At 41.8% G+C, this 15,199-nt stretch overlaps 1 protein-coding gene across 1 annotated transcript in view; it reads right to left on the reverse strand.

Moving 5' to 3' along the window:
• STK3 (serine/threonine kinase 3) overlaps window positions 1–10,964 on the reverse strand; it is a 153,104-nt gene extending 142,140 nt beyond the window's left edge. Inside the window, exons 1-3 of the mRNA XM_069779752.1 lie at window positions 10,721–10,964; window positions 3,455–3,535; window positions 2,876–3,004 (exon numbers count right to left, since the gene is read on the reverse strand). Coding sequence (XP_069635853.1) covers window positions 2,876–3,004; window positions 3,455–3,535; window positions 10,721–10,743 — 233 coding nt within the window. The 5' untranslated portion in view covers window positions 10,744–10,964. The remainder of the gene's footprint in view (window positions 1–2,875; window positions 3,005–3,454; window positions 3,536–10,720) is intronic.
• Window positions 10,965–15,199: the final 4,235 nt, after the last annotated feature.

The raw sequence follows: 15,199 nt of genomic DNA on the forward strand, positions 1-15,199 counted from the left end.
AGAGCGGCTATTAGTACTATAGGAATGTGCCTTTACAGAAGGCAAGGTGGGTCAATTCCCTCCTAACTAGTCAAAATGTCTACCAAACAAGCATGACATACTGATCTCACCCCTTATAAATTCCTAAAGTGAGGAAGGCTACTATTACTTCTGAAGAAAACCCACTGATTTTCATGACCATCTCTCACCAGATTTACACTATGCTAGTAATCCCAGCAAAAATGGTGTATTATTACAAATCAGGACAAGATAATATTTTCAGAACATCGAGTGCTGTGCAATCCCAAAACACTGTTCACATTTGCTTAAAGCCTTGTCCCAGTTAACTACATGGGCCAGCCTTTTCCATATCAACTGCTTGTCTTAGAATCTACATTTTTTTCCCTTAGAAGAGCTTCAGCACATACAGTGTAACTAGTTACAGAAACAGGCATGGAGAAGAAAGGATAAAATGTTAAGATTTAATAATCTTTTAATCTTTTACTTGAGATGCTGCAACAGCCTAGTGCTTTTCTGTAATATCTGTGGAATCATCAAATGTGAAAATAAAATACTTAAAAGTGCATCATCCCTCCCATCAGTACTGCACAGCACTGTATTTGCGCAAAGGCACACAACACATACAAGCACATGGTGCAGAGCTGCAGCCCAACCCTTCTTTTCAACCGGAGGATGGCTGCATCTTGTCCAGTGAAGGAAGAGTTTGTGCTCTAAAATTCTGAGCTCTTACTCTTAAAAAAAAAAAAAAAGTTATACAATAGTACATGTCCAGTAGATACGAAATACAACACGTTGTTCAAAGAAAAGCAGGAAACAAAGAACAAGGACAGAGAAAAGGGAGGCAGGACAGGGGACGCAGGAATAAGACGGTGAGTAGGCCCACCTAGGATGAGAATGAAAATGGCACACGAAGCAGAATACAGAAAGTAAGGTGAAAAATGTAGAAGAATCTCAAGTATCACCACTTCTTTCCTCTGTCAGTATATTTCACAGACATTTGTTTTAAGTATCTATTTCAATTCCGGTCTAGTACTAAGAGACAGACACACACTACAACCTACACACTGCTTCCAGTCAGCTCACATGGCTCAAGCCTACACAGTGACTAAGGGCTGCTATCCTATCACCAACCGCACAGAAGAACTCTGAGAATTCATTAGGTGCTATTTTCCATCTTATTCAATGTCTTCCTTTATGTAAGGGGAACGAAATTAAGCAGGAGTTGTGAAAAGAATTAAAAGCACAGCAACAAGAATAATCAAAGTAAACACATTTTAACTCCTCTCCCAGTGCACAGGAAGAGCTGAGGACCTACTCTGGGGATCAAATCTAGTTTCACAGTTAAGCAGACAAACAAGATTGCTGCTTCCTCTTTAATCTGTACCTGTTACAAAACTCCAACTGGACAGACAGACAAAAATAGTTTCATGGGGACAAAAAACAATTAACAGCAGCCCAAAAAAAAAAAAAAAACCTCAGGGGTCCCAAATCCTTTTAGTATTACCTGAAATAACCATAACACACATCTTCATGGAATGTGGGAAAACACATAAATCCTTCCTTTTCCTCCCATTCCGCTGCCTACACATTTAACAAGCTTCTAGCATTCAGAGCAGTCAATGCCAGAAGGGAATGGATTACAAGGTCCAAAGTGTTCACAGGTCACAAATACTCAGATCAGGGCTTGCAGGCAGAGGTTCTAAAGAAGTCTGAAGAACAGTTGCATTCTCATGTGCTAGATATAACGTACTCTGAGGTCTCTATCCCTATATTTAAGGATAAATATTTGAACCTTCTCTCCTCCTTCATGACCCCATAGACAAGCTGCTGTGGAGCAGTACAATCAAGCCCCATGTAACACCTGAGCAAAACATTCAGCAATAAATCTGAATGAATTCAGACTGCATGAAAAGGATTATCTTTAAATCTGGGATGAGTACTGCTCATTGCCAAACAAGAGCAAATATTTCATTTAAAGACAGAACTTCAACATTGACACACCACAAAAGCACAAACACAAGTGAGAAATAACAGACCACTTGCTATAATACAATTCACCAAGTTAATGACTAAAGCAATCAATATTTTAAAGAAGGTTTTGCCTAACCAGAGTGCAAAGCTTTCCCATTTGTTTTTTCCCGAATCACAAACAATAGATTCTTGTACCACTGATCAGACACGACTAAAGACTCACCCTAGCAAATCTGACTTTGAGTTACAGACAAAACCTTAAAATATTATCGCCATTCAAATAAAAAATTGTTAACTCCATAGAAGAAAGGAAATGCAAAATTCTGCATCCCTGCTGACACCTGACGTTAAGACCTCCGTTCCTACAATACTAGCAATCATAAGATATATCATTTGCGAACAGGTGTAAGCTAACATTTCTTCTTCAGAACTATTACAAGATTGTTCACTTTATAAAAGGTATGTTCCTGCCTGAAAAAGGCAACTGATAGAATCCCATTTTGGAAGTTAACTGCTAGCCATTAATCTTGTGCTAGAAACATCTTTATCGATCTTCTGAAACAGGTAACTCCGAATTCACAAGGCCTAAGACCTTTGCAGGAACCATTAACCTTCCAGCTTGTCAGTGCAAGTAAATTGAAGCAACCATGGAAAATTCTAAGCGGAGGCAAGCACTTATTCTTTCAACAGTTTGTTACGTACACTATTTGTACTTCCTTCAATCCGAGCTAAGCATAGAAGGAGGTCTGCAAAGTGGTTCCTTTAAGTAAATTGTCCAACACAGACTGTTTTAACTTTCCATATAAAAAAAAAGTTTGCAGCTGCATATATTTCAGCTATACTCACAAGTACAAATACATTTTCACATAGACTCTTAGAAAGGGAGCAGAATTGTCATACCTACCTGTCACATTGTTGCATTATAGAGATTTCTTTAATTATCTCTTGGAGATCTGACTCCACAGGCACCTGTTTAATTGCTACAACTTGTCCAGACTCTTTGTGTATTGCTTTAAAGACGCTACCATAAGACCTAAAAATAAAAGAGGGAATTTTTTTTCTTAAACAAGATAAACTGCATCTCATTTCCATTATGCAGAAACTTTAAAAAGTCACAGAAGCCATATGTTCATGCAGAAGTTTGAGGGTTTTATCAGGCTGCAAAAAAATTCAGTTCTGTCAGGACCCCAGAAAAGACTTGCCTCTGAAGAACGAATCTTTGTCAAGATGTAGTGCATCTAACTTCAGTACAGGCATAGGCACCTTTGCTGCCTTAATAAACAAGGGATATCAAAAATGAATAAATATATCTGGGGAAGCATGGAAGTCTACTGATGCATACATTTGCTTTATTATTAAAACTTGTCTAGAGAAGCATTCCTTAGGACATTTACAGTCACTCTCTCTGTAACTTAATATTCCAACACATGCTTTATATACTGTTTCCCTCTGATACCATCCCCTTGTAAATAGCTGCACTTACCCTTCACCAAGTTTCTCCAGAACATCAAAGACTTCTTCAGGCTGCTTAGTTAAACTATCTTCACTTAGCTTTTTCAGTTTGCTAAAAGAAAGACAAAAGTTATTTGTTCGTTTGTTTGTTTGGGGGGGAAGACACAGAACTCGAGCAAATTTTCATACAAGTGAGCAGACAGAAGAAAAAAAAGATTATAAAGAAAAATATATTCCAATGAAAATAAAATGCCTAATTAAACACAGTAATAAAATTTTAATCAACCATCATATAAGATGGAGAAAGTTATGACAATTTTTGTCATTATCCCTTTCCCATTAATGTTTGCTCAATTCAAAACAGCATGTGACCAATTCACTGTCCAAACCACTTCCTTTGCTAAAGTAGAAACAGCCAAAGGATACAGTAAAGCTCACCTTTCATCGAAAAGCACCCAGCATGCAAACACATGCTCATTACTGCCTAGAGTATGCCATGTTGTTATCCAAGAAAATATAAACCAATCCTTCACTGACATGAAGTATCCATACCACTCATAAGCCAATGAATTACATCAAGTTAAAAGAAGAACCCAAAGTCAAGATGACTCTGGGAGCATATGGTAGCACTTCACCTACACAGGTGGTAGCAGAACATTGAACTTCCAAGAGTTGAGTACTCTAAGAGTTGTTGGGGCAGTCCCTTTTGCACCTTTGTGAATGTACATAGGGACAGGTGCAACAAAATCTCTAATTACATAACACCACCATATTCTGCCCTCCAGTTCTCTCTCACAGTCTCAAATCACTCAGTATCACCCAACAATTTCTCCCAGCACCCTCAACCCACTCTTACCACTATCCTTTGTCCTTTTCAAGCAGTCCTAGCCTTTCCCTGGTCTCCAGCATTCCCACCCACCCAGTCCCCCAGACTCCTAGCAGATCTCAGAACACAACTTGGCTACAGACTTGCAATGGAGCCGACACTGAACATAGCACAGGAAAATATAGCCACACACACCTTGTGGTGAGGCCAGGCGGCTGCAATATGCAAATCCTTCACCCCAAAAGTTATAGGGAATTTTGCTGCAAGATTGAAATAAGTTAACACTATATGATAGTCAAGGGTACTATTGAAGTAGAAGATGAGCTAAAGAATAGCTGGTGCTGTAGTGTTAGATATAGATAATATATTCCATATGCAGGAGGAGGAAAAAGAGAAAAAAAGAAACTCTGAAGCACAGCAGATGATTGAGAACTTATGGAAAATACGTTATCCTGTGACACCTTCCTGGAAATGAATACAAAATAGGGGAAGGGAGGAGGGCACAGACAGAAAAGATTGTCAAACCTAACATTGGAAAAACAGTGTTAAAAAGAAACTCATTCATATTAAGAGCTGCAATTCTGTGATACACAGAACTACTAAAAAATAAAGTGAAGTTACTGATGAAGGAATTCCCGAGTCAGAAGAGACTGGTTATTACCAACCATCTAGAGTAAAGACAAAAATTTAAAGTAATTGTATAACACACAGGTCATATGGATTGGTGTTAAACAAGAAAAGCAAGAGGCTGGGGCGGGGAGGTGATGTACACATTTATATATCGAAGAACAATTTCACAGACATAGCAATTATACAAATACAAAAAGCATCCACAATCCGTAAGGAAAGATACATGAACTGCTGTAAAGACCATGCAGTTTCCTACAGTGAATAGGCAGGAAGCTGGAAAACACGTGTCTTTAAGGGGGAATAAAAACAGCAAAGTAAAGGCACAACTCATGAACATGAAGAAAAACAGCAGAAAACCCAAATGAGAGCAGCTAAATAAAGTCTGCAAAAGTGGCCTACAAGTCAAGCACAGGAACACTTAACAAACCTGCTTTCTTTTTTACCCTCTCTCTGCTTGTTAGAGACTAGAAAGCAGAAATATGGAACTTAAATCTTGCAGGGAAGCACATATTTCATTACTGAACGAGTGTAAGTTGAGACAAATAAGAAGAGGGAAAACAAAAAAGATTTTGCAGGTAGTATTAAAGAAACAAGTCATTTTGTTTCTTTTGTTTCAAATTCTTTTTTCCCCCTCTGATCAGGTTATCTGCAGCCTTAAAGGCAGCATTCACAGAGTAAGTTCTTGCCACCAATAAAAAGCACGCACAGTATCCTTACGATACCAGCAGAGCCTCAAAAAATAAAAAGCATGACCATTAGCTGAGTCTCTTACTTGATGGAAGAGCTGTGTAACAGAAGACACACTCAACAGAACAGTGGAGGGACTGAACTTTCTAGTAACTGCAAGAAAAGGGAAAACATACAGTAACCTCAACCAAAGATGCCTAAGAAGCAAACACTTCCACCTGCTCATCAAAATAGCAGTGCCTGCTAAAATGAGAAGGAAAACAAAAAAAATCCATACCAAAAGGGTTCCAGCAGCACCATTAACACCAAGGCATTGGGAGTGCTTGAGAAGAGCTAGGGAAACAATCATGAACAGTCATAAACTGATCAAAATCAATGTCACTGTCAAATAACAGATTATCTGGAGTACTTAAGAGGCAACCTAGAGACCAAAGAAATAAGCATTCTGTAGTTTTAAAACTATTTTCACATTATCCAACTCTGACAAATATGTTTTGAGACCAAATAATACTCAACACTAAAGCAGCTAAATACTAAACTTATTTAGAGGAAGAAAGATACATCAACCTCAGTAATTTCACCACCAAACACACTGCTCAAAGTACTTCACACTCCTTCACAAATATACTGTAACGGTACAGATGCTAGGTCCGATGTCCAAGTGACAGTATTAACACCACAGTTCTTTGAACCATAGAAAGATCCTAATGACTCAGACTGTTTAATGATTTCTATTTCTAGAAGTTTAATAGAATTCCCAGCTCTTTAACTACAGAACAACATGCGATATACCCCAAGAGGGTTGCAATAAAGCAAGCGTTTATGAAAACTTCATGAGAAACAAGAAGATGACTGTTGTAACTGGCTGTAAAGCACTAGGTAGAACACAAGAAGAAAAAACTAGAAATATTACCTTATTATATTGGCTAAAACCAAGCAACTAAAACTTGGGACAGAGAAACACATCTAAGACTTCAGAATCAGCTTCTTAATCAGGAGTTGTTTGTGTGCATGTGTGTCCTACTATCCACACTTTGAAAATGTGCAAAGACAGACATATAGAGCCAAACGTTTCAGAAGGATCACTGCTTTTTTAGAAGCATTAAGGTGTTCTACACGGGAAGCGAATACTATGAGCACCCAGAAAAATACCCACCTGCTAAGTCATGACTAGAAATACAAGGGTAGTGGGGGAAAGCAAAACTGAAGATTCAAAGGGCTCTATCTATCTCTGAGAAAGTGTAAGGAGATGTGTAGAAGTATAAAACCTGTGGAGAAAGCAACTCTACTTTTGTTTGATCTAAAAAATCATCAGGTAGTGGCTACAGGCTATTTCAGTAGTTTTCCAGGAGAGCTGTTCCTGAAAGCAGGAGGACTAACTAAACTTCAATTCTGCGACAAGAGCTGTCAAAAGGATTTTCCTGTTCCAAGCAGGTTTGACTTTCTGTGTAACACCTAGTCTCTTAAACAAGAAAAATACATCCTAGCAAAGAATTTTACTTCTGTAAATCCAGTTGATGGGAGAAAACTTTCATACTTAGCACAACCAGAATCTTATGCATCGAGGACATCAGCAAAACTCCACACAACCAAATGCAGAAAAACCTAGAAACAGTGAGAGGCACCCAAGACTGCCAATCCCAGCATAAAGATCAGAAACATCTGAATTAGGACCTGAAAGAGCAAGAGATATTTCTTTCCCCCCCCAAGATGAAAAAACAAAGTACAAGTTTAGTGTCCTATGGTCATTACATACAGACTTTACAAAATAAATTGGTGATGTGCTACAGAGGTAGGCATAAAACAAACACATGAAAGCTAACAAAGAAAAATAAAGCACAACTAAAGAATAGAACTCCATCAATTATTGTCATGAGTTATGGAAAACTGGACAGCTGCACCATGAAACATGAATATATGCGGTTTATTTTGCAGAAGAACTAGCACATTGAAACATTTAGAAAGAATGGCTGGGATCAATTATACTGATATATTAAAAGAAAAGCTAGTCAGAGAAATCACTGCAGGCATCAGAAATAGAGGTAGCATGTGAAAGCCTTGAGACATTTACACTGCTTTACACCATTCACACAAGTAGAAGCAAGTTTAAAACAGCTTATGTATTGTGTACTTCCATTTAGTTTTCTACCAGTAAAACCCAAGCAAACTTATACTTTTGTCCCATCATTTTCAGGGGGAACTTGACAATTTTCATCCATGTGACCTTACATGCCCATTGACACAAAAATTAAAACCATCTATTTTTCACAGACAGTTCATATTTTAAAAAACAAGTTTTTCCTTCCCACAAAACTTAACTTTCAGCAAAAATTAAACTGCCCAAGTTTAAAGAAAGGACTGGAAAACCTTAATTAACACGCTCTATGCTTGTTAAGAGGCCTTTTATTTGGCAGCAGTGGGCAGGAGATGGGCAAGATTAAAAACTATGTATCTGACAGAATTGCATCTCCAGCTACTTTCCTTTTCACTTGTATGCAAGTCTATCTCCTCATACCCAAGTATGCCAATATATACAGAAAAATGCAACAATAATAACAGAGGAAAGTTTGAAGACTCGGAGGCAAATTTTGTAACTGACTGTTTCAAGAGTGAATGTCCTTTTTAGTGAGGGAAAGAAATATAAAGCACATCTGAAATACAGTTAGAAATTCAGATGCAAGAAAACACTTTGGGTCAACTACTGCACAAATTGTTCTGATTTTATACTGAACACCTACTCTAAATTATTTTTAAAAGTAAACAAAATTATTCTGAAAAGGACTCCTCCTTAGAAGTTTTTTTGTTACTGTTGCAGTACATTGGTCAAACAAGTAAAGCTAGTGATTTTGACAGCATCCCCATTTCAAAGCCACAGTGGCCTAGACTGTCACTTGGGCATCATCACTGCTACTTTCTGAAGGGCTGTTTTAAAGATTTACGCAACATACAACTGTGTTCTGTGTTCCTTTACAGGGAAAGGGGGAATAAAAGTGCCCTATACCTGTGAGAGAACACTGGGATTCTAGGACATCCATGCAGCTTTGAAGTGTTCATATGAAATTCTTGCTACCTCTAGATGAATGTCTTGCACTACAGATATCATGGCAATAGATCCCTGTCAGTAACTGCTCCTGTGGACAGCAGGCACAAAGTAAAGCTAGTGCTCCCATCTATTTTGCCAAGTAAATGTGGTGCGTTCATCCCAAGCCACTACTGCCTGCAAGGCAGGCATCAAAAAACTCAGCCCACAAAAAATAATCTGTACTCCTTCCAGACTTGCAGCAAGAGGGGGTGGCCTAGCAGAATAGTTGGGAACACCAGACAATCAGAAAACTGTAAAAAAACAACGGATAAAGGAGATATATATGCACATTTATGAAGAACAGTTCAAGCCTCATGAAAACCTGAGTTAATATCTTAGGAAAAACTGAGTTCAAATCTTCCCTCCCACTGAAGAAACAAATCCACTGCATTGTCATCACATTCAAATTTCCAAAAATAAGCTTCAAAAAACATGGAAAGTATAAAAACATGCCAGAGAATTTAGAAGTTCTCTCATCAGCTTTCTAATTCTTCCTGACTGACTCTAAGGATTTAAACAGCTCCTCACTTTCAATTAGGCCAGACACACACCTCCAGCTTGGTAATAAAATTAAAGCAAATCCCCAATCTTAAAAAAAAAAAAAAAAAAAGTAGTCTTGTAAGTTATGCTAACTTCAAGTTCTATGTTCAATCCCTTGATATCACCAAATCCCAAGCTTTGCACTGGTGGTGGTAACATGCTTACTCCTCAGACATTCCCATTTCTTCTCCTAAACCCTTGCTAGTGCCTGTCCTACTTCCTTCATTTGAGACATGCAGCACTGTCAGCCTGAAACTAGTGTAGGCCTGTCCCTCCTCACCCCATTGCCTGCTAAAACCACTCTGCATAACAGCTACAAATCAGTTCTTGGTCAAAGTTTTCAGTCATAGATACTGTTCCGTTGCCTGCTAAAAACACTGCATAACAACTACTGATCAATTCTTAGTCAAAGTTTTCAAGCAGTAGACACTACTACTACTGCATTATTGGAGGAAAAAACAGTAGAAGTTCAAGACCACATTCTTCTCAAGTCTGTCATCTCACAGGAAGCTGTTTTAAAGAATTTTAAAGGTTTTAAATGTAGAATGTAAATGCTTCAAAATAGAATGTAAAATTTATTTATTATCTCTTACCACCAATTTATATTGTGTAGTGCCTACAAAATTTTTCATTAAATTAACAGGGCACAAGAGTGAAATATTTGAGCTCTAAGATAGTAAGAATATATGTAAACTGTGTAACTACATTCTGTATACCACACAACTACATTCTATGTAGCATATAACTACGTCAATAAAGTATTGTTCCGATTTAAATATACCCACAAAATTAAAGCAAAATTATTTTGTGCACTAAGACAAGTGTCACATTCAAAGCAAAAGCTCATGGTTCCACATCATTACACATGCACACATAAAGTAGTCAAATGGTAAGTAGTAAAAAAAAAACCAAAACATAGTAATTAATATGACCAGACAGCCTATATACTTCAGAAAATACATATACTGCGTGAATACTCTTGATTTTTGCCTCTTCCCACTCCCTGATTTGCAATTGCAACTATGCAACCCCCACCCCCACAAGCATCCCTCCGCTAGCAGGACACAAGGGCACGTTCTAATGTGCGATGATAAGAACAACTCCTTATGTCGGTTTCTTCCACAGACCCGAACTATGAAGTGCAGAGACCCCCAGGCCACAAAGGTCTCTCCTCGGCGATGAAGTTTCCCTCATTTCACATTAAAACATTCCTCTTGTAACTCGACCAGCCCCTAAGGGTTTGCCTCCACCTGGACGCTCACCCAGGACGGCGATTTCGGGGACAGCCCCCCAGAAGACCTTCCCCAACCGAAGACAACCCCTCTGGCCGCCAGGCAGGTCTCAGCCCCCGTCGTTGTCCCGCCCCCCCCAGGTCCCAGGACCGGAGCCTCCCGAGGACGGCGGAGGGGGGGGCCGGCGGACCCGCCCGCCCGCTCCCCCCCCCCGGCTCCCCGCCGGCCCAAGGCCTCAGCCGGGCCAGGCCGCCGCGCCCGCTTCCGGGAGGGGAAGGGGCCACCGGGGAGGGTCGTTACCTCTTGGGCGCTGCCTGCTCCATGCCGCTGCTGGCCCCCCGGCCCCGCCGTCCGGAGGGGGGGCTCCCGGCCCAGCCCCTGGGCACCACCCGGCCGGTGACCGCTGAACTCCTCACAACTTTCGCGCGAGCCAGCTGGCCCTTTAAACGGGGCTCGCGCCCTCCCTCGGCGGCCACCGCCGCTCCCGGCCTCTCTCAGGCAACCGCCACTACCGCTACCTACCCGGCTGCCGGCGGAGGCCCGCCCCCTGGCGCCTCTCAGTGGCTACAACCCGCGCCGTCGCAAGTGCTGATTGGGCTGCGCGGAAGCCGCTCAGAGCGGGGAGGGACGAGGCCCCACCCACCACGGGAAGAGCGGGCGGCGTCGCGCCGGCGGGAGGGCAAGAACATGGAGGCGGCGATGCCGCCGGGGCCGAGGCGCCGCGCTCCCGACATGCTCCGCGCGGCCGCGGCCCGCGGGGCACGCCGGGAGGTGTAGTCCTCCCGAGGAACCTGCCCTACCCGTTCCTGCGGGAGGGGCGGCCGGCGGGGCCTGGCCGGGCGAGGCACACCGGGAGGCGAAGAAACAGAGGCCCGCGGCCCTGAGGCGCCGCCGGGGCGAAGGACAGCCGTCCCTCCCCCGCACGCTCGCCTCATCCTCCGACTCTTGGAGCTAGGCCTTAGGGCAAGGGCAGGCCTGGGGCACGGCCGCGGCCTGAGGCGGAGGCTGAGGGCGGCTCTTCCCCCGCTGCCACCCGCGGGCCCCGTCGCCTCGGGGCAGCGCTGCCGGGCGGCCTGCGCCTTTCATCCGCCTGTCTGCACCGGCCAAAGGACAGCGGCGCTTGGTGCCGAGTGGCATCTGGCCCCTCCTTGGAAAGTTAAACGTCTTCATGGACAACTGGCTCCGGAGCACAGCAGAGAGGAGCTCCGAAGTTAGTCATGGCAGGACGGGGGAGCTGCTCTCCACAGCTGGCTCGGGTGACACAGTGCAGCTCGGAGGTGAAAAGTGCTGGCGCTTGGCACTGGGCTTTTTAATGCCAAAGCATACAAGTTACCCTGCAAAGCCATAGGAAGCTGTCACGTAATTATTCAAGCAGCAGCTTTTAGGCCACCGAGTACCGTGTGACAGTTATCTGCCGTTCCTCCACCTTACAGCTTATGACTTTCTGCTGTTTGTGTAGAGATTTAAGATACTGGCAAAGCATCCAAGTAGATCCATCCAAGTCAATACAAGAAAAGCCTAAATGTTCAAGCCCATTTCTGTATCCTTTCCTGAAAGTAGGTTTATTTGCCTAACTAATGGAAGTTCAAGGTAGTAAAACACTTGGGCAAGATCCATTAAAATACTGACATGCCCAAGTTCCATTTTAAACTGATTTTAGATGTACAACAGCACTCCCCCCTAAGAAAAATCCACACTCCATACCTAATTTCATCTCTTTGATGTGCATTAGCAAGGGAATTTTGAATGACTGAAGTCCTACTGTTGTGCAAGTTCTCTACTTTGGCTGAGTCAATCCAATCCAGTTGACTCACTGTGGTTGGGCTAAATGCACAATGGCAATATTGAATGAACCCATAAAACAAATCACACACCACCATATGACCTTTTAGGTTTCTTTGTTTTTCTGAGTCATGGAAAAACTGCAGTAGAACATCTTCCTTTGCACAACAGATTAACGCAGAGCTCTTCCAAATATCATCCCACAAGCCAGAGTGGCTCACCAGCAGTACTGCCAGATGTGTCCATACCATAGACAACCGTTTGTAGGAGATGCCAAAAAAAAAAAACCACCCAGGAGAAGGAGCCAGCAGATGCCTCAGATGCAGGGCGGTATGAGTGCATTAGAAAGCAGTGGGGAGGAACCCTTCAAGACTTCCCGTCTCCCAGTTCTAGGACAAGTGAGGTCAGGCAGGTAGAAGATGCCATGTGGCTAGTGTCCAACTTTGTTCTACAGGGTATTTGGCTATACCCACTGACCAATTACTATTTGCATTTCACCAGTTTCACCTAATAAAGGGAAGCCTGACATCCATATTTGGCCATGATACTCCTGGAATGCAGAGGCTGTCTCCACATCCTTTAACACAAATCTTTAAGGCAATATTTTGTTGAGGTTATTTCAGAGGAGGCAGGTTTTTTCCAGCTCCCCCTCTCAAGCCATAGCTGTGACAAACTATACATTCAAGCAAGGAAAAGGAGTCTTAGAAAAAAATACAGGTACTATATTATAGTTGTAACAGCAAGACAAAGAAAAGGAGCCAAGAAGTGCTCCCTCTCCCCATTCACACATATAGTTGTTTCTCTGGAAAAAGTTAGGCTAAACAGCCTAATCTGCCACTCTTCCCTCCCCCTTTAACAACAGTTGATGAGAACAAGTCTAAAGAACATTTGTCCAAGAATAGCAGATTTCGTTTTCATTCAAAACGATTTAATACCACAATCCCCACTCCCAGAAAATACCCTGACTACCTGATAATTGAGGAAGAAGGGGGCAGGAGTGTCCTCCATCTCTGCCACTGAAGAAAGAAAAGTGTGAAAAAACCCAGGATGCCTGAAACAGACGTTAGGTAACCTGGCTTTATAACCTAGCAAGGCAGATGCTACCAAAAATATGGACTAATTCCATGCCTTTCTCACAGAAGTTTCAGTTGTGCCTTATTCAACCGCCAGAATGCCTTCTAAGTACTTTTATGCTGAAAATAAAATATCAACAAGAAGATAACATATATACCATAATATTTTTCAAGATCACTTTATTCATCTCTTACAATTTCTAATGGCATTTTTAGTCAATGATATTGCAATAAATAACACTATCTCACCCTTCCCCTGCAACACGAATTTGGGAACCGTGCTGTGATGTGTAACACTGATTTGATATTCATTACAATACTGTACCTAGCCACCAGCAAAGAAGGAACTTTGAAAGGGAAAACAGGCTCCCTCTGTTCTACTGCCTCATTCGGGCTTTCTAGGCAAGGGAAGTCCAGATGTTCTGGAGGCATGAATATACTATGAGATTGCTGGTGTCTAGACAACATGGAGATGAGGAAGTTGCAGACAATCTACACGAGTATTCCCATGATTTCTTCCAACAGTGGAACTATATAACACTGCTAAGAAGGTAGGTGAGTAAGAAAAGGCTTAATGTAGCCCTATCTTTAAAATATAGGGGGAAACTAACTGAATTACTCTTTTTCTTCTAAAGCATTTCATTCACTTCACCAATTTATCAGCATGCATTAGGACTCCTCTCCCTGCAGAACTGGCATCAACATCAAATATAATTCGTTAGACCAAAGGATGGATGAAGACCATACTTAGGTTTTGAGTACTATAATTATTTTATATTATAAAGTAGTTTTGTAAACAGATAATATAATTTATATTATAATTACTTATACTGCAATGGAATCAGGAATCATGATGACATGGACAAGTATTAGGTGCTGTATAACCACAAACTAAGACTGTCCCCAAACCCCTAAATACATGAACCAAAAAGTTCCAAGATGTCGATCCTGCCTCAGTTGCACATAATTCATAATAAACCTGAGAAGGATAAAAATTACTTGAGAATCTCATGTCTGAGTTTCTAACAGGTATTACTAATGGTAAGATTTAAATTCCAAATATATACTTCAAAGTCATTCATAAACATCATGCAAATAAATTATGTATGTTGTAGTAGGGACCTTATCTAGTTCCTGTGGTAGCAAATAAAAGCAGCATTTACTGCAGAAGTTAGTCGATCAGGCTCATTTAAACAACATGCATTGTAACTAATACATGGCACTACTAGAAAACATCAGAATTAATAGTACATGTTTTCCAGGATATACGTCACAAACACCTTATGCTCTCCAAACAAAATACCCCTAGTCTTTCATTGTGTCTGTGGTGCTTTTCACAGCCTAGCTCTTTCCCCCATATGTTTTCTACCCTTTCACTGTGGTAGCCCCCCATTTCTTTCACAGGTTCCTTGGTGCTCTCTCCCTCAGCATCCCCCATATCATTCCACAGTAGCTCCATTCACCCCCTCGGCATGCCAAAACCCGCAATATCCTCGCTGCCTGCAGAGACCCCCAAGCGTGCCCCCAGCTCTGTGTTCCTTAAAACCCCTCCACATCACTAATATCTCACCATGCCTTGGCTCACTTTGGCATTACCCCATGGATTTACAATTATCCTATGTTTGCCATCACAACCTGCTGTTCAGCTCACAGGAGAAGGTGTTTAGCTCGCAGGAGAAGTCTGCAGGTCAGTCCACAGCGTGGTGCCAAACTCAGCACCTAAGGACAGAGTTTCCCTTACTTTTCCCTTGCTGTGGGGTGGACAGCCCCACAAACAGGGCATTCCCTCCTCTACCCATCACCTATGAGTTTTGTAAAAATAGGAACTTACTATAATTACAGACCTCCAGCTTTTCATCAAACATGATTAATACTAGCCAGCTAAGTCACAAATGATTGTGAAGGGGAGAAAGGCAAGGAACGG

This window comes from Haliaeetus albicilla, chromosome 3 (assembly GCF_947461875.1).
Source record: "Haliaeetus albicilla chromosome 3, bHalAlb1.1, whole genome shotgun sequence".
Lineage (NCBI taxonomy): Eukaryota > Metazoa > Chordata > Aves > Accipitriformes > Accipitridae > Haliaeetus > Haliaeetus albicilla.